Source organism: Triticum urartu, chromosome 7A (genome assembly GCF_056163025.1).
Source record: "Triticum urartu cultivar PI428250 chromosome 7A, HENAU_Tu73, whole genome shotgun sequence".
In the NCBI taxonomy this organism is placed as follows: domain Eukaryota; kingdom Viridiplantae; phylum Streptophyta; class Magnoliopsida; order Poales; family Poaceae; genus Triticum; species Triticum urartu.
Window position 1 is genome coordinate 437985587 of NC_141879.1, and position 19980 is coordinate 438005566.

The 19980-nt window shown below is 44.1% G+C and overlaps 2 protein-coding genes across 2 annotated transcripts; one reads left to right on the top strand and one right to left on the bottom strand.

The window, feature by feature from the left end:
- The first annotated feature begins 3278 nt into the window (after positions 1-3278).
- LOC125521712 (monocopper oxidase-like protein SKU5) lies at positions 3279-8175 on the top strand. The gene is made up of 9 exons (XM_048686775.2): positions 3279-3624; positions 4337-4446; positions 5111-5381; positions 5783-5921; positions 6386-6755; positions 6889-7254; positions 7351-7429; positions 7561-7760; positions 7859-8175. Exons 1-9 carry the CDS (start codon positions 3478-3480, stop codon positions 7968-7970), a joined length of 1794 nt encoding a protein of 597 aa, XP_048542732.1. The 5' UTR covers positions 3279-3477; the 3' UTR covers positions 7971-8175.
- Positions 8176-9470: 1295 nt separating this feature from the next.
- On the bottom strand, positions 9471-13644 carry LOC125521320 (uncharacterized). Its single transcript, XM_048686375.1, has 9 exons — positions 13269-13644; positions 13104-13157; positions 12612-12695; positions 12009-12134; positions 11391-11458; positions 11240-11309; positions 10968-11033; positions 10789-10866; positions 9471-10267 (listed from the first exon to the last, which is right to left on the bottom strand). The coding sequence occupies exons 1-9, from the start codon at positions 13575-13577 to the stop codon at positions 10217-10219; spliced, it is 906 nt and encodes a 301-aa protein (XP_048542332.1). The 5' UTR covers positions 13578-13644; the 3' UTR covers positions 9471-10216.
- Positions 13645-19980: the final 6336 nt, after the last annotated feature.

The window sequence follows — 19980 nt, forward strand, 5'->3', positions numbered from 1 at the left end:
AGGAGAAGGCTTACTGAGCCTAGGGGATGGCAATGATGACGGTCGTAATGCGGCCATGGCAGGAGGAGGATGGCCGCGACGGTGAGAGAGTGAGGATAGGGAGAGTGAGGAACGAGCGGCGCGGGGAGGATAAGGCTGGCTTGGCAGCATCGCAGGTCACGACCCGACGCCACTGCTAAACCCATTAGCTGTATCGCGGGTTTCAGGCCAACATTGCTGCTATGTGGGGACAGGCAGTTGGGCCCGGGTTGGCCACAGTAGCAGCGTAGGCCATGAGCCAGCACTACTGCTAATGGGTGCACGCGCTGGTACTCTGGCCAGCCTGTGGGGGCATGACGGGGCCCACATAGTGGTAGCGCTGGCCCGTGCTACTGCTAATTCCCACCTGTAGTGCGGGTGCCAGGCCCGTGCTACGGCTAAATAACAGTAGCGCTGCCCATTAATCCCATACTACTGTTAATTCTCTATTTATAAGATATTTTCTAGTAATGTTTGGGTGAATTGTAACCGAATTTTAGTTAATTTCTAAAGCTCCTAGTTTGATGCAAAAAAGGGCTAATTGTGTCCGTTGGACGCAAGGGTCTCACATATTGCTAAATTTCAAACTCCTTCCTTTATCCTTTTCTAATCGAGAATATATTCATCATGGAAAGTATACTGAAATGGTACTATCTCCATTTCGTTGTATAAGTCATTCACGTAGTTCTAGATCGATAATTTAACTAACTAAATATATATTATATATGATAAAAAACATTTATTTAGAAACTACATCCGTGTAGAAATATATTGATATACTTTTCATGACATATAACATATATTTAATTTTTTAAATCGATGATCTAAAACTACACAAATGACTTGTACACGGGGACGGAGGGAGTGTACTTCATGATAACGGTGATGAAGATCCGGCGATGGCGCCGAGTATATATGAATCAGCGAATTTGTGTGGATACTTACCAATCGACGGGGAGAAGAATGAGGCACGGTATTTGCGTGGCCTAGCCATGCATGCAACGTTACACAGTTTTCACATACGACATGCAAAATGCAATGTAGACGGCTGGTAGAATTGGTTTCCATGCCATGGTTTGGTTCCGGACTTCCGGTGGATGGATCACACCACCCACACCCACAGTCATACATATACGTGTGCGTGCTCTCATTTTCAACACCCAACCCCACTTTAGTTTAATTTGGTGTACACTAATAATCAACCCGGTTTGTATAATTTCCCTTCTTAATGCACGGGTTGTATTTTTATTATTTGTTACTATATTTTTCTGTAATAAATAAAGAATGCATGTATTTGTAGTAAAACATGGCATCAAGTTACGACCACCAGCTTGTTACATCTTCCATGTAAGAGTGTTATTGTTAATTACTCTGTAATTAAAGTTCTACCGAGGGATGAGAACCTATCATAGTACTTTTGCACCCACCCACTCAATCCCCCCCCCACCCACCCACCCACACACACCCCCCAATCTCTTCGTTCGTACCCCTCTAAACTCATTGCGTCCCACCTTAGGGCCTCTTTGATTCACGGGCGTCGGGCGGCAGGTGGGCTGATCCTTTGTAGACTATAAGTACAATATTAATATTTGGCATTGTTCTACATTGTAGCTACGTTGTTGGCCTCGGACATGACTTCAACCTGACATTGTTGTTGCTTTGATTGCTGGAAAACTAGAATGGAGAAAACACAGTGTGTCGAATCACGTGTGATTGAAACTGGAAGTATTTGCATCAAAGAGTATCTGACATTACACAAGAAATACAAATAAATTGTAACAAGAAGTTTGAGTTACTATAATTTTTCTCTAAAATGTAATGCAATAGAACAATTACTAGTAAAACACCCATGCGTTGCTACGGACTATAATAGTCATATATATCAATCAAACATATGATTAAAGTCGTACTCAAAGACGAAGTTCATTTCTCTCTCATAGGTCCAGGCGTGTTCGGACATAAAACGGGGTCCAACGAGCTCCCCAAAATTCAACCTTCTGGATAGTCCAGACTCTCCCAAATATAGCCTATATATGGGTGAGAAATGTGGTTATTTGGATTATCCATCATATTATTTCCAACGCGCGGTCCCAACACAAAACCTCACCCCACGATGCACTCTTTCATTTTTCTATTGGACCCTCCTTCCCGCTCAGTTTCCCATCGCAGCTGGACATTTCTTGCTGGATCCCTCTCCTTTAAAATCGGATGACGTCCATCTCATTTTCGCCATAACGCCCACTCTACTTCACACTATACTTCCCCTGGACCGCCAAAAAGCAGTTCCCCATGTGTATCACTTCTCCTTCACCGTCCTCACTATTCAAAAAATCCTCCATGCGTATATTGAGCATGGTTTTTAATAGGGCCATATCAGACGGTCAGTCACGTTTTCTCTCCCTTTCATCAACCACCTCTTATATGTACTCCCTCCGTCCCATAATATAAGAGTGTTTTAGTGTTAAAAACGCTCTTATATTATGGGACGGAGGGAGTAACTTCAATCCGTACATTCCCCATCATTTATGTTACATAAGTTAAACAAGCAAGGTTTAGAATATATATTTTCTTAGAATTTTTAGAATTAGGCTCAATTAACCTACCGCTAACATTTGTAAATCTGGGATATGGCGGTGCACAATATTTGTGTGCATCTTACCAGCAACCAATTTGGAATATGCACTAGTATTTCTCTTTCCTCTCGATTTTCTTTGTGAATGCAGTCGCTAAAATACGCCCTATGAATCTCTTTGTTGCTATTTTCTTTTAACTAGTAATAATGTACGTGCAATGCACGTATTAGATAGGATATTAGTGGCACGTTATATTAGGTAAGGTATATTTGTGGCATATTGATATTTGATAAGATATTAATTGCTTTCTTCACGGGAATGGTAAGATATTAATTACATGGCAGATTTCATGGGATAGCGTTGAGTCTAAACATGCTTATAACCATTCATAGTGGTGGGTAATAAGAGTGTTAAACGTGTTTTGTGCTCAACATTGGAGCAATTTGAACCGCTAGATCACATGATTTGATGGTAGAGATGGTTTGAATCTGCCCCATTGGGTCTTTTTATATTGGTATAAATATAGATATAGATAATCAAAAATAAAAAAAAGGGTTTCCTTGTGAAGCACCGCCAGATCAACGACTGTATCTGCTAATTTATTTGCTCATGGAAATGCATTAAAAGCGCACGATTGGAAACTCCCATTTTAATAGTATGGAAATGGATCCTCTACACATCTCTCTCTCCGCTCTCCCTCTCTGGAAAAGGCTGCTGCCGCTGCTTCTCTCTCCTCCTCTCTCTTTTCCTTTCAAAACCCACGCCGAAGGAAAGAAAGAAAGAAAGGAAAACAAAACCTTCCCTGCTGCGCGCAGACGGACGCAGGACGCAGGACGTCGTACGTGCGATACGAGAGCAGGGGAGTTGGTGGCGGGCGGGAGGGCCGATGTTGGCGAGGTTGGTCGCGGCGGCCGTCCTGGCGCTCGCCGCCGTCGTGGCCTCGGCGTCCGCGGCGGCGGCCGGCGACGACACGTATCCGGTGCGGTGGGAGGTCGGGTACATGACGGTGGCGCCGCTCGGCGTCTCGCAGAAGGTTCGCGTGCAAGGAACAACAACTGATCTCTCTCTCCCTCTCCCTCTGTGTGTGTGATGTTGATTCCGTCTTCGGGCATGTTCTTGTGTTCTTGAAACTTCAGCAAAAAAAAGGTGTCCTTTTGAATCGTTGTTGACGTTGTTTTGAGGAACTCGTGTTGGAAATGCTGCCTTTGCCTGTTTTCCTTCTCCTTCCCCCCGTGTTGCTAATTTCGCGGCCTCGAACGCACGATCCCGTCGTGCTGCCTTCGGTTCCTCTTGCAGGGGGGCGTTGATCTGATGGATTTTTGTCTTAATTGTTTTCAAGGAATTATTTTATCGTTGTAGGCAAAATAAATAAATATTTCTATGTGGTTTTTTGTCTTAATTTGAGACAGAGTGACGGCCTTAAATCTCGAAATAAATCTGTAGCGGCATCGCGATTTTCTTGTCCTAAAAATAGCAAGTTGCCCTATGTGTACTTGACTTTTCATAGATCATCAATCTTTTTGGGGGTTGGATTACTGCCTCTCTTTCTCGAGGTTCTAGCATTAATTTCTTGGAAAAATTAGGTTTTTTTTACATAAAATTCGTTTGTTCGTTTACTCATGCCAAGTAGGAGTATTTTTTCTGCAGCTCCCTTCAAAAAGAAAGGGATTTTTTTACATAATTTATTTATTCATATCCGGTGTGGATGCAAAATTACAAGTAGATGATAAAATCTTTTTTTGCAGGTAATTGCAATCAACAACCAGTTCCCTGGGCCACTACTGAACGTGACAACCAACTGGAACGTGAGGGTGAACGTCCAAAACAACCTGGATGAGCCTCTCCTCCTCACCTGGTTTGTATTCTACCATCCCAGATTCAAAATAATTATTTATTCTGCATCGCAATTCTTTTCCGTTCTTTAGCTATATATATGTTGGAATGTGCACAAATTTGTGAACATGGCGTGCGAATGAAGGAAATGTACAGCTACATCTTTAGTAGTTTCTGTTATCTGTGACGAATTCCCATCTTTAGCTGTAGTCCCATTTGCATGGTCGCAGGTACTATTAGGCATTGTGTCACACAAATGCTTTCTCTATTTGGGGACGTTTATAAGCTTATTAATACGATCATGCCATGGCATAACCATATGTGCACATCACTATGCTTTTTCCCATGGATTTGCTCAGCTCATCTGTGGACAATTCTCTGTATCATTAGCCCATGCATTTATTGTTGCAGAAAATGTCAACTTCTTTCACTGTCTCTGTAGTTTTGTACAGCCCTTTCTTTCAATACGTATTTCCTGCACATCTAGTAAGCGCTGTTCTACATATAACAAACAACACGTCAACACTTGAAATGCTTACTCATAAGTAAGTTTGGAGATGGTAAAATGCTACTTCTCGAGGGCCCTTTCTGCACATTCCAACATTTAAATGCGCATATGGATTGCGCGCCAATTCTGATCAAGTGAATAACTGGGAGTGCTCTCATCTCATATGTATGGCTGGCAGGGATGGCATCCAGATGAGGATGAACTCATGGCAGGACGGCGTCGCCGGCACCAACTGCCCAATCCCTCCCGGATGGAACTGGACCTACCAGTTCCAGCTCAAAGACCAGATCGGAAGCTTCTTCTACTTCCCTTCGCTCGGCCTCCAGCGGGCTGCGGGCGGCTACGGCCCTGTAACCGTCAACAACCGCGCCGTTGTGCCCGTCCCCTTCAACCAGCCTGATGGCGACATCACCTTGTTCATCGGAGATTGGTACACCAAGAGCCACACGGTAAGTCCTGATTCTTCGGTTGCAATATTCAGTTTAGTTTTTTTGTTTTTGCGAAAAATGTTCAGTTTATTGTCTGTCAGTGTTTCATAAATAGTCTGAGAGAACACTGAGTTCTTGACCCCTGACACTGTCTTTCTTGATTCCTGGCAGAAGCACAATACCATATAGAGTTGATACGTATTGTTCTTCTGGCAAGATATAGAGAAAATCAATCTAGTATTGATTAGAAATTCATTTCCCAGTTTATTCTTGCCTTAGACCGATAATAATTGGCAAGGGAATAATATGTTTTTACAGCAATAAATACAAGTATATCATCCAATGAGTTGTCTGATCCATGGACTGTGATTTTCTTAAACACTTTGCCTTTGTGCTTGAGAGGTGCTCTCTGTCACTTGCAGGAACTGAGGGACATGCTAGATGATGGCAAGGATCTTGGGATACCTGATGGGATTCTGATAAATGCAAAGGGCCCTTACAGATATGACACCACACTGGTTCCAGAAGGCCTTCAATATGAGATTGTTGGAGTTGAGCCAGGTAACTTGTCTTTGATCACAAAAAAGAATGACCTTCGAATCTGCACTTGTATATGTGCCCAACTCTCATATTTTCTGGATTATTGTATATTCCTGGTTTAAGCTAGTTATGCATACCAGGTTGTAGTCGACAGCAATTCAATGTCTCCAGGTATGGTGAATATAATTATGAACTGTTTGAGTTAGAATTTGGCGAAAATGTGACTAGAAAATGAAGTGTATCTAATGCTGAGCACAATAGTATGGCATATTATCCTTGTTACAAAATGGTCAGATTTATTACATTTCTTAGTGTGACTTGGAAATTGCACTAGTCAAGGAAACAAGATTAGAAAATTCTAGCTACACTAGGATATCAGTGTCAAGATTGTTAACATACACCTTCCTGATAGTTATTAGCACCACTGCTCCCGAACTCTTTATCATATGAAGTATAATACTCCAAAACCCCAATGCTCTAAGCAGGCAAAACATATCGCTTCTGCGTTCACAATGTTGGCACCTCAACCAGCCTGAACTTCAGAATCCAGAACCACAACATGCGTCTCGTAGAGGCTGAAGGAACATACACTTATCAGCAAAATTACACCAACCTCGACATACATGTCGGACAATCATATTCTTTCTTGGTGACCATGGACCAAAATGCAAGTACAGACTATTACATCGTGGCAAGCCCGAGGTTTGTGAGCAGCGAAGCTCGCTGGCACGATGTCAATGGTGTAGCAATCCTGCAGTACTCAAACTCCAAAGGCAGTGCTTCTGGCCCCCTCCCTGATGGTCCAGATGACTTCTACGACAAGTACTATTCCATGAACCAGGCAAGGTCTATCAGGTCAGTGACTGATGGGTGACTTGACAACATTGCTGTAATAATATTTTGTTCATGTAACTTAGGAACATGATTGTTCTTTACCATCAACTCTTGAAACTTGTCTCCATGATGAGTCCTTGCATTGTTGTTCCAGGATGAATGTGAGTTCCGGTGCTGCACGTCCAAATCCACAGGGATCATTCCGCTACGGCTCGATCAACATCACGCAGACCTTTGTGTTGAAGAATGAGTCACCCTTGCGCATTGACGGGAAGCGTCGAAAGACGATAAACAGAGTGTCGTACTCACCTCCTGAGACTCCACTGAGGCTTGCTGATCTCCACAACCTTACAGGGGTCTACAAAACTGACTTCCCCACAATGCCAAGCAATGCGCCACCAAGGATGGCTTCATCTGTGCTAAATGCTTCTTACAAGGGCTTCCTCGAGATGGTCTTCCAGAACAATGAAACCGATGTTCAGACCTACCATCTGGATGGTTATTCATTCTTTGTAGTCGGGTATGCAACATTCTTTGTAGGATACACTTTGCATAGTCTTTAAACCAGCGAGTAGTTACTCATGTAAATGGGCACTGTCATGTTGTGGAATTCCAGGATGGACTATGGTGAGTGGACGCCAAACAGCAGGGGTTCATACAACAAGTGGGATGCCATCTCTCGCAGTACTACACAGGTAAAAGACATCATCTGACCATCATGTGTCAAAGCCATACTACACTTGTGAAGACAAATGCATTCATGGTCATTCTGATACACAATTCTCTCTCTTTTTTCTTTTCTTTTTCCATTCCAAATCGACATCAGGTCTTCCCGGGAGGGTGGACTGCTGTTCTGGTGTCGCTCGACAACGTAGGCATCTGGAATATACGTGCCGAGAAGCTGGACAATTGGTACAATGGGCAAGAGGTTTATGTGAAAGTTGCTGATCCACTGGGCTACAACGTCACCGAAATGATCGCTCCAAACAACACTCTCTACTGTGGTCTGCTGGAACACTTGCAAAAGTATGTCCTGAGCTGAAACACTTGATTTATCCTCTACTGCACCCCTGCTCTTGCGCTGCAATTTCTTACTGTGCCTTTTTATTGTGAAAACCTTTCAGGCCACAGATACATGAGACAAGCAAGAAGTCATCAGGGCATGCCGTGGCTCGATGGAGCACCCAGCTTCTCGCAACCGTGTCACTGATTGTCACAGCTGTGATTTGCAGTTAAATTTGACAAATTGCTAAAAGTTGTTAGTTAGGAATTGTGGGGATTGATAGAACATACATGGGGACGTCAACCATATACAGACTGTAACAGGATGCGTTTTAAATTTTCCTACAGATTCTAATGGTGACTATTAAGTTCCTGAGAAGCACTTTGCGCAAAGGCCAAAGTATTTATACTTGGAAATGAAACGCTGTTAGTTTCTTTACTTGTACGTGTTCTCTTCTAGTCCTTGATGCTTGATTTACTGGTGACTGCTGCTAACCTATGAGCAATTGGAATTTAGACTGAATTTTCTGCATGATGAATGCATTTGCATAAATATGTATACCCGAGCAGTGCAACAAATGCAATTTCATTGATGGATATACTCGTGGACATGTTTTCATCGATCAGTTGTTAAGTAGATTTGGCACTTGTAAACCTGTTTGTTAAGAAAAAGGAAACTCACATGATCAGGCTTTAGAAAACAAGATGACCTTGTTTATTCCTGTCAAAGTAGCGGACAGTGGAAATGTGCTGGACTCTTGCCTTATCCTTGCCCTGGATAACCTGCCTCCATGAACTCATCACGCCTGTCCACAAGCATCAGATTTGGCAAGACACGAATCCTCAGCTGTGTCAAGCTGCCGAACTGTCCTATAAGATCAATACTCCATCCGTTCACAAATAGTATAAGATATTCTAACTTTTTTGTTATTCGGATGTATATAGATGCATTTCAGTGTGTTTCTTCACTCATTTTAGTCCGTATGTTAGTCCATACTGAAATATCCAAAACATCTTATATTTGTGAACAGAGGGAGTACTTATTAAGAGTTTGCATCTCCATCGACACCCACACTCCCTTTGGACCTCTCAACGACTCCGAATAGAGGAGGCAAGTAGGTGCCTTAGCCTCCTTTCAGTTTCTGCAACTCAAGAGCCTCATCTTCACTTGAAGCAACTTCTTTGATTCGACTGCTTATGACCACCTTATTCCATTGAAATTATTGTGGCCTATTAAGCCTTCTAGTTCTAGGTCCATCCAAACATCTGTATTCTTCAAATCATCGAGTACAAGCATGCATTCTCTGTTGCAATGTTCACCCAAGGATTTCTACGAGATCTCTCCCGCTAATTGTATCAGATGGGCATGCACCTTTCAGGATGTTCCGAATCATCTTCCCTTATGATCGCATACACATCCAACTTCTGTGACACTGTGATCCAAATATGACAATCAAAGCAGTCAAGTCTTTATGCTCTCATCTTCACAGATGTCATTGACAAGAGTGGTTATCATAGATCGTCCCATGCATGCCCCAAAGGGTGATGACCGAGGTCCAACTTGTTCTTGCAGCTAACCATTGTATCAGCATTATTTTTCTCCTTCAATGCCCACCGTCTCATCAGCTGGGTAAGGAAAGATAAAGAGGAGTCTTCAGTGTTGGTTGAAACTCTACTACCACCAGGCAGTTGAATCTCATACTGAACACGCAAATTCCGGAGATTCCACAGTCGTAAGCAATAAAAAAATATCACATTGCGCTTTTAAGTCTACAAGCTTACTTATTCAAAAACTAGATTACATTTCTACAACAGAGGAACATAAATATACCACACTTAGTCCTTCAGTTCGAGTAACTTAAGTTACTCAACTGAACATTGGTGACCAGCTGAGTGGTTAGTGATTAACACATTCTCAAAACACAACAGCGTCGCCATTTTCTGGCCCGTCAATTTCCTAAAAGAAGAAAAACGATGCAAAATTTTGGTACATCATACATGGGCGACTAATTGATACACCCACTTCAGGAAGATCTTGTCGCAATCGGCAAACAAACTGTCAACATGCGTTGTGACAGCATATGCCATCTGCTGGCTTGTACCAGGCATGCTGTCGCCTCCTCCAGAAGAAACAAAAGAAAATGCATAATGCGACAGAGATATGATGAGTCCATTAACTCAAGACCATGGTGATACGCCTGCTGCGTGATTGTATTAGTAGCTGCTGAGCGACTCCATTGACTCAGGCGTACAGGTGTGTTTTTTCATTTCTGATGTGGCGATAGATGATCTGAGGAAACTCTTATCTTATCCATGTCTCCATGGTGATTAGTACTCTACATCCAAAGCTGTCATCCTTTTTATGCCAAAAAATGCTGCCATCATTTTGCCTGATTGCCTAAAAGCAGTTTGACTTTCAAGAGCTTGACCTTGGCAAGGGAAGTTTACAACATCTATGGAGTACACAGTATGTTGCAAAGTCAGTCATCTTCTAGCTTTCGACAAATTGTCATCCCGTCCCCAATTGGCACCTACAAAGGTGCCCACCCTTTGTTAATTAAGATCAAGTACTAGATAACACATGAGAAGGATGATGCGCTGAATCATAGTATAAGCATATCAAATAAAATTTTGAAACAGCTGAACAAATACAGATATACTATGCACAAAGTAAAATACTCCCTCCGTCCCATGATATAAGATCGTTTTGCAAGCTATATGATGGGGCGGAGGGAGTAAATCCTAAGGTCCACAAGATATGTATGACAGCAGTATGAACATGCCACAATATCAGGAAAATAAATTTCTGAAATTTGGTTATGTACTGCACTGGCACTGCAATGCTACGACACATCATTGCTGGTGCCCCTCACATGCTCTAAACAACAGACTAAAGTACAGATATCCCAAGACTTTACAACCAACAGTTGAAAATGGTGACTAATAAGTAAACAAGTGTCAAAAAACATCTTATATTTTCATATGGAGGGAGTATGAGATAGACAAGACGTATGAGAGAGAGAGAGAGAGAGAGAGAGAGAAAGAGAGCTACCATGCTGATAGTGACACGTTTATCCTCCAAAAGTTTCTTATTGAAACCCCTTATACTGATAGTCTTTGGGTCATTCACCTAAGGAAAAAATGCCAAAAGTGTTATCTAATCTAATATAAAATCTCCATGTAACACCTTTTTTATCATGTCAAAGCTCAAAAGAAAGGAAAAGAACTCACTAGCGGATCAACAACCCTTCCATACCACAGGACATTGTCCATTACAATTAAACCACCAACTCTTACCTGAAACATAACAAACATAAATACATATATTTTATCTCATCATATAGAAAACATAAATGCTACGGTCGCTGTGTATGGAAATTGTAGCTAAAATCATAAAAGGTTTGCCATGGGGAATCTTGTATGAAACTACGAGAGGATACTATGGCAAACATAAGCTGAAAGACTACAGGTATTATATCTGAACGAGCAAACCAAAATCTTACTAGCTTAAGTAGAAGCTCAAAATATTCCTCGTACATTCTCTTGTCTGCGTCAACGAACGCAAAGTCATAACTAGAAAAACAAATGATTAGTTAAAACATGCAACGATCAACTAATAAGATGAAGGGTTATACCATAGAAAAGTTATTATACCTGGAAGCTTCACCACAGTCGAGCAATGACCTTAGGGAATCTACAGCTAAAGCATGCTTGACATCCACCTAAGCAATTTTTAGGCAGGTAAGAACAGAATCTAGCATACAAGACTACACATTAGTCCTTGCATACTGGTATGCTACACACTCTAGGGGATCCCAAAAAGAGACAAATTTCGATTGTGAGTTTTAGAAAATAAAAAGGAGGCAATTATTATTATTATTTAACCCTAGACCTACCTATGAAACAAATGTGATGTATTACATGTTGGTAATCCTAAATGCAGAAAGTATAGCTACATAAGTCCATACAAGGTTAAATAAATCTAATAACATAGGCGTGGAAAATAAATAATAATGAATAAAGGAGGGAGCAATGAAACTAAAAAGAAGGTTTCGTTGTCCTCCTCACTTCTGATTTTCCCTCCATTATCTAAATGGTTGAGAAATTTAATGTTAAACCACAAAATATGTTGTCCAACGTGCTGAAAATTACATGCAAATAACTTAAGTTTTCTTGCTATGGACCATCAAGTAGACTACAAATATATAGAATAATGTAGTTAAGTTGTTAGCACCAACTGATCATATCAAGCAAGAGGCTGAAAATAATTACCTTGTGTGCAACCCCAGCAAGCTGATAGTATCTCTTGGCAACTTCTAGACACCTTTCATCCCTTTCACAAGCAACCAAACGACCTGATTCAGGAAGTGCTAATGCGACAGCTAGTGACGAATATCCCTGCAAGAAGATTAAGCAATGCTAAAATAAGCTCAGTGCATTTCCAACAATCTTGTTACTTCTGTACAAGAGTATCTCCTTCACAAGGTATGAAATGATTATCGGTAAGTGCAGCACTTGACAAGTTGACATGCACAATGCACAATCCATGGGTATTATTGTCAAAATACTGTTCAAGGGAGGATGTAAAATCAGGCTTTCAGTACAGAAAAATACCATTTGAATACCATTCGAAGGTTTATTGTGCATATGCTTTTGGAAAAATACAGTGCCCAAAGATGATTTTCTGATTGACTTATGCACACTAGTTATTATTCACGCACTCTACGTTTGGTTTGCTAGGATAACGCATCAGCAATTAGTACAATAAGTATATACGTCAATACAGAATCCTTCGGTTACAAGTAATGATAAGCATTTACTTGCTGAGAGTGGAAGACAAGAAAATCCAGATTAGAAAACACTTGGCTCACATACAGTATAGACGCCAACTTCAATACATCGTTCTGCCCCAAGAATTTGCACAAGCATTGCCAGAAGCTGAGCCTGTGCCGGAGAAACCTAACAAGAGAAAGCAACCAGCTGAAAAATACTTGCCGTCATACTGAAATTTGGTAAAGTATCTACATATTTTTCAAGAATAAAATAGAGCTAAACAATGTACTATATCATCAAAACAAGACAGTGGTATACACATGCATTCCATGCATGCCCGGAATACACAAAAGTTTGAACTTGCTAAAATAGCAAGACCATATGGTTAACCGGACCATCAGTTTTTTCAGGCCTTAACGCATGAGTAGAGGATATAGCTGCCACAACAAGGCAGCTTAAGTTGCACTGTTGTGGATGCAATGCAGGTAGTCTTAGAATCAGATGCGTCACGCATGCACTGAGGCACGCACTCTCAACTCAATGTGAATATCCTAACCCAGTTGAGTTCATGTGTCATGTGTGCTGCCTGTGTACCTGCATCTGGCTCCCCCACATGGATGCCGTCTCTTCCCGCAGATCCCGAAGCACCTAACGACCACACAGGGTAAGGGCAGGATAAACAAGCACACGATGGGTCAGAGCCGCGGCGAACAGCAGCGAATTTGTGAGAACGGAAAGGGGGAGGGGGAGGGGGCGGACGGGGTGCTCGCGGACGTTGGAGAGGAGGTAGTCGTAGAGCGGCGGGTCCATGCCCAGCTGCTTCCGCCCGCGCCGCGCCTCCTCTACCGCCAGTGCCGTCGTAGCAGCCGACGCTGCCGAGGAGGAGGAGGAGCACAGGCTGCGGCGGCGGCGGGGGCGGCGGGGGCATGGCGGAGAGCAGTGGCCGAGAGGAGGGGGGGTGGCAGCGGAAGCCAGGGTTCGGGCTTGAGGAGGCCCGACGCCGAGTCCGAGAGTCGCGGACGCGAACGCCGCCGGAGGAAGGGAGGGGGATACGGCCCAGCGACGCATCGCGTTTGCTCTTTTTCTCCAGCACTCAAGCGGCAAGCTTTGGCTGACGAGACGCGGATTAGCTTAGCGTCTCCGAGCATGGTTTTCAAAATCGGACCCAAGGACGAACCGGTGAGCCTCCCAGTTTACGCTTTCATCGATCGAACCGTTTGTTCTTCGGTTTAATCACAGTGAGATATGTACACATACAAGGCCATCTCCGACGGCGACCCGTAAATTTCCTCCTTCACGGACTGGACTAGAACACGGACACAGATATGAAAGACCGTCATTCAACGTGACCCGCATACATTTCAACCCGCATTTGAACTAACTGGACGAAATTCATGCAAATCAGCCAATATTCTCAAAATTCGGATAAAAAATAGCACAAATCATCCATACATAACATGCAAATTAAGTCTAGTATAACAATGTCTTATATTCGACTAGATTAACTGGTTGTCCAACATTTTTTTCATCAACAGATCATGCTCTCACACGCATACTCCTCCTTCAGCTTCATCCAATAGTGTGTACGTAAATCACTGTCTCTCTGTGATGTGGTACATCAGCAGCGCGTGCAGGCTACATAATGTGTACACCAACATTGAGTGAACGAATCAATCAACAAGTTGAGCAAGAGAAAGCAAAACTTATGATCTCGTCCTCTGCCGCGTGCAATGGTCACCTTGCCTTCAGCTGACGAACCATGTTACAAAACTTGATGACACTGATCTGGATAGCGTACCAGCGATACGATAACGACCTTACGCTGCGTTGTTGAATGAGTACATGTCGTAAGGCGCAATGTGCTTTCGTGCGTGGTTAAACGATTCATGCACTTGATGCCAGAAGGCCTCCCTCCTCCTGCTTACAAACACTCCGCAGATACGACCAACTACACATCACACAACAACTCATCCTCCATGGTCGAGTAGCTCGCCATCCTTCATACTCTACAAAATGTCATAGCGTCCGAAAATAAGTTCAATGGCATTTGACTGAACACCTGCCAAGTGTGGTGTCCGCCATGAAGGTCATCTACAAGGGGCAGAGTGTACCTGGGTACAAACGGCTCCAGGGTGGACAGCGCCGTCGTAGAGACGAGCGGGCACGTTGCTGCTGGTTGCGGGCGTCCCGCAATGCCTATGTAGAGGACGGAGACGTGCAGCAGCGGCGGCGGAGGTGGAGGGTGCGGATCCACAAATTTGCTCTCGCATCCGTCCGCAGATAGGGGGGACCAGTCCGCAAATATGGATGCAGAAGACAGCCGTCCACCCTGCCTGCATATATCTGGCCTCCCTCATTTTTTAAAGTCTGCACGTTCAAATAGCAACATACATAGAGTTCAGACGTTCAAATAGCCGCATACATAGAATACATGCGTTCAAGAACCGTCTGCATCATCGTCGTCTCGTCTGTGTAGTCCTCCTCGTCGAATGAGCCGTCGGACGACACATTATAGTGCTCGGACATGTTCAAATCGGAATTCATTGCTAGAAAGAAGAAGGGAAAACTTTTTTAACTCCGGCAATTCATCGAACAGTTGCCGTGCATGGTGAGTATAGCATGAGCAGATGGTACCTGGCGGGACGGTCGGAGGAGAGGAGTTAAATGGCGACGGAGGAGAAGTGAGGTGGAGCCCAACTGGAACGTTGGAGGTGACATAGACGTAGAGTTCCGGCAGGGGTGTTGCGTGGCGGACGGGGTGGTGGAGAGGTGGTGTAAGGGCATATTTATCTCTTAGTTGTTTTGGTGATTGATGACAATGCGTTTGCAGACTAATCGTGTGCATTGAGTATTTCAGACATTTCATCACTAGGCATAAGACGATGTGGTGCCCCCCGGAGACTATTGAAGACGGCGTTTCTCTATGTTTCTTTTTGGTGGATTTGAGTCATAGGAAAGCCGTACTATTAAGAGGGAGTCCGCTTTGGAAAGGTTTGGGTGGAATCATCACGTACACGTCTACTCCTTTGCACCACCTTTCCTTTGGCACTTTGAAGCATCCTCCGTCTTTTCTTGTCTATGCAAAATGGCGTGTTTGCTGATCTGGGGCATGCGGTAGTACTGCTCCTAGGAGCGGTAGTACCGCAGGCCCTTGCGGTAGTACAACAAGTGCCCACGGTAGTACCGCTTCCTTGGAGCAGTGGTACTGTGGCCTCAGGCCAGGTGCTGCTGCTATTGCAGTAGTAGGGGCGGATGTAATTTTTTACACCCGCGCCCTACGCGGTAAACCATGCCAGGTGCGCGGTAGTACCGTGCGCTCTGGCCAGGCTCAGCAGCTTGCACGGCAGTAGGAGCGGATGTAATTTTTTACATCCACACCCCGGGCGGTAGTACCGCTCCTGGCTTGCAGTACTACTGATACGTCTCCAACGTATCTATAATTTTTGATTGCTCCATGCTATATTATCTACTGTTTTGAATGTTTATGGGCTTTATTATACACTTTTATATCATTTTTGGGACTAACCTATTAACCCAGAGCCCAGTGCCAGTTTCTGTTTTTACCCTGTTTTAGGGTTTCGAAGAAAAGGAAAATCAAACGGGGTCCAATTGACCTGAAACTTCACGGAACTCATTTTTGGAAGGAAAGAAGCCCAGAAGACTTGGAGTGCACGTCGGGGGACCTGCGAGGAGGCCACGAGGCAGGGGGGCGCGCCCACCCCCTAGGCGCGCCCTCCACCCTCATGGGCCCCTCAAGGCCCCCCTGACGTACTTATTCCGCCTATATATCTCCATATACCCTAAAAACATCCGTGAGCACAATAGATCGGGAGTTCCGCCGCCAGAAGCCTCCATAGCCACTGAAAACCAATCTAGACCCGTTTCGGCACCCTGCGGGAGGGGGAATCCTTCTCCGGTGGCCATCTTCATCATCCCGGCGCTCTCCATGACGAGGAGGGAGTAATTCTCCCTTGGGGTTGAGGGTATGTACCAGTAGCTATGTGTTTGATCTCTCTCTCTCTCGTGTTCTTGAGGTGATACGATCTTGATGTATCGCGAGCTTTGCTATTATAGTTGGATCCTATGATGTTTCCCCCCCCCCTCTATTCTCTTGTAATGAATTGAGTTTCCCCTTTGAAGTTATATTATCGGATTGAGTCTTTAAAGATTTGAGAACACTTGATGTATGTCTTGCCTTGGATATCTGTGGTGACAATGGGATATCACGTGATTCACTTGATGTATGTTTTGGTGATCAACTTGCGGGTTCCGCCCATGAACCTATGCATAGGGGTTGGCACATGTTTTCGTCGTGATTCTCCGGTAGAAACTTTGGGGCACTCTTTGAGGTCCTTTGTGTTGGTTGAATAGATGAATCTGAGATTGTGTGATGCATATCGTATAATCATACCCACGGATACTTGAGGTGACATTGGAGTATCTAGGTGACATTAGGGTTTTGGTTGATTTGTGTCTTAAGGTGTTATTCTAGTACGAACTCTAGGGCTGTTTGTGATACTTATAGGAATAGCCCAACGAATTGATTGGAAAGAATAACTTTGAGGTGGTTTCGTACCCTACCATAATCTCTTCGTCTATTCTCCGCTATTAGTGACTTTGGAGTGACTCTTTGTTGCATGTTGAGGGATAGTTATGTGATCCAATTATGTTAGTATTGTTGAGGGAACTTGCACTAGTGAAAGTATGAACCCTAGGCCTTATTTCCTATCATTACAATATCGTTTACGCTCACTTTTATCATTAGTTACCTTGCTGTTTTTATAATTTCAGATTACAAATACCTTTATTTACTATCCATATACCACTTGTTTCACCATCTCTTCGCCGAACTAGTGCACCTATACAATTTACCATTGTATTGGGTGTGTTGGGGACACAAGAGACTCTTTGTTATTTGGTTGCAGGATTGCTTGAGAGAGACCATCTTCATCCTACGCCTCCTACGGATTGATAAATCTTAGGTCATCCACTTGAGGGAAATTTGCTACTGTCCTACAAACCTCTGCACTTGGAGGCCCAACAACGTCTACAAGAAGAAGGTTGTGTAGTAGACATCAACTATCGTGTCGGATTTTTACATAGATCCCAACTCAGCAGAAGTTGCCACGGATGTATCTTTATATGTTCGTGCCTTCCCAAAATCTGGACCATCCCTTCCTTGCGGTAGTATCACAAGGGGGAGCGATAGTACCGCGCCAGCGGTTCTACCGCCCTCTGCTTCATTGCATCTGGGATGTTCTGGTTTCTGCTGCTTGGGCGGTAGTACCGCGGGGCCCTGCGGTGGTACTGTGTGCCCTTGCGGTAGTACCGCGTCCCCGGCGCAGTAGTACCGTGCTACGCAGGCTGAGTTGGTGGATAACGGTTGAATTTGTTCTTCCACTATATAAGGGGTGTCTTCTTCTCCGAGTTGACCACCTCTTCCATCCCCAAGCTCCATTGTTGCTCCAAGCTCCATTTTCGCCCGATCTCTCTCCCTAGCCAATCAAACTTGTTGATTTTCTAGGGATTGGTTGAGAAGGCCCCGATCTACACTTCCACCAAGAGAAATTTGGTTCCCCCACATTTTCCTTTGCGGATCTTGTTACTCTTGGGTGTTTGAGCACCCTAGACGGTTGAGGTCACCGCGGAGCCATATTCCATTGTGGTGAAGCTTTGTGGTGTTGTTGGGAGCCTCCAATTAAGTTGTGGAGATAGCCCCAACCTTGTTTGTAAAGGTCCGGTCGCCGCCTCCAAGGACACCAATAGTGGAATCGCGGCATCTCACATTGTGTGAGGGCGTGAGGAGAATACGGTGGCCCTAATGGCTTCTTGGGGAGTATTGTGCCTCCACACCGCTCCAACGGAGACGTACTTCCCCTCAAAAGGAAGGAACTTCGGTAGCACATCCCCGTCTTCACCGGCTCCACTCTTGGTTATCTCGTGCCTTTACTTGTGCAAGCTTATTTGTGTTATATCCCTTGCTTGATTGTGTACTTGTTCTTGTTGCATCATATAGGTTGCTCACCTAGTTGCATATCTAGACAACCTATTTTGATGCAAAGTTTAAATTGGTAAAGAAAAGCTAAAAAAAATTTAGTTGCCTATTCACCTCCCCTCTAGTCAACTATACCGATCCTTTCAATTGGTATCAGAGCCTCGTCTCTTTCTTAAGGACTTTATCGTCCGAAGAGTATGGTTGATACCGTATACGGTGAGTAGGAGCACTCCGGTGCGAATCCGATCTCGTCTACGGCCGATGGGGGACCCGCGGTCTCTCGTGAGGAATTCAATGTGGCTTTGGACACACTGAAAACCTCCATGACGACCGAGGTTGAAAGCATGTTTAATAAATTCTTACAAGGGCTTAAACTATCTACCGCGCCGGTGAAAGTGGGTGATCCCACTAACAAGGTGACGGATACTAACTCCGACAAGGGGGGAGCTACTAGTGAAAAGGCTCCTTCTTCTAGTGGTAAAATTGGCAACGACATATTTGCCCATGTGGAACCTCCACTTACTTATGGTGGACCGATTCCTTCCACTCATTTGAATCATGCCGGTCCTCCCCCTAAGATTGTAAAAAATGAGGACTTTGATTCTTGGGTTTATCGCTTTAAGCGTCATTTGAACCATGTTAATACTAATCTTTGGAGAATCATTGAAGAAGGTTTTTATCTGCATGACTGAAGCAACTTCACCCCTAGAGAAGCCGCAGACAATCAATTCAATGAGAATGCTCTCTTCATCATCCAAGATGCAATTCCTCCCGAAGATCTTGCTCACGTCTGGCCATTCACCATGGCCAAGGATGCATGGCGCCACGTTATGTCCCTCTACCAGGGAAGCGCAAGCATTCAACGCTCCAACTATGAAGTGGTGCAAGATGAAGCCGATGAGTTTGCAATGAAAGAAGATGAAGAACCTCGTGAGCTCTATCGGAGATTAACTACTCTCGCGGTCTCACTCCGAGATTATGGGAGCAAGGATACGAATGACAATTGGATCAAGCGCAAATTCCTCAAGGCCATGATGCCTTACCACAAGGCCGTGTCCTCCGTCATTTGTCAAAGGCAGGACTTCCACACCTTTTCCTCAAGTGAAGTGTTGGATGAGTTTGTGGCTATGAGCATCTTGGACAAGACCATCGACAATGCGGTGTTATGCTCTCAAAGATCAAAGAATCCCAACCTTGCCTTGAAGGCCAAGGTTGTTGTGGAAGAAGAGGAAGAAGAGGAGAGCAATCCCGAAGATACAAAGTATGCTTATCATGAACACATGGCTCTTGCTTCAAGGCAATTTTGGAGCAAGAAGAACACAAGGCCCAACTTCAACAAGAACAACTCAAGTGACGCAAAGGTCAAGCAACGAGTGAGGACTTGCTATAATTGTGGCAATGTGACCCACTTTGTTGCGGAATGTACTTATGATAAAAGGGAAGACAATGGTGGCAAGCTCATCCGAAAAGACAAGG

What these genes read in the sequence shown, in the direction of transcription:
- LOC125521712 (XM_048686775.2), top strand. Translation starts at nt 3,478, where the DNA reads ATGTTGGCGAGGTTGGTCGCGGCGGCCGTCCTGGCGCTCGCCGCCGTC. An exon ending in GATTGTTGGAGTTGAGCCAG is followed by an intron (nt 5,922 to 6,385) that starts GTAACTTGTCTT and finishes TGCTCTAAGCAG; the next exon opens with GCAAAACATATCGCTTCTGC. An exon ending in AACCAGGCAAGGTCTATCAG is followed by an intron (nt 6,756 to 6,888) that starts GTCAGTGACTGA and finishes TTGTTGTTCCAG; the next exon opens with GATGAATGTGAGTTCCGGTG.
- LOC125521320 (XM_048686375.1), bottom strand. Translation starts at nt 13,577, where the DNA reads ATGCGTCGCTGGGCCGTATCCCCCTCCCTTCCTCCGGCGGCGTTCGCG. An exon ending in TGTGGGGGAGCCAGATGCAG is followed by an intron (nt 12,696 to 13,103) that starts GTACACAGGCAG and finishes TTCTCTTGTTAG; the next exon opens with GTTTCTCCGGCACAGGCTCA. An exon ending in AACGTGTCACTATCAGCATG is followed by an intron (nt 10,268 to 10,788) that starts GTAGCTCTCTTT and finishes GCACCTTTGTAG; the next exon opens with GTGCCAATTGGGGACGGGAT.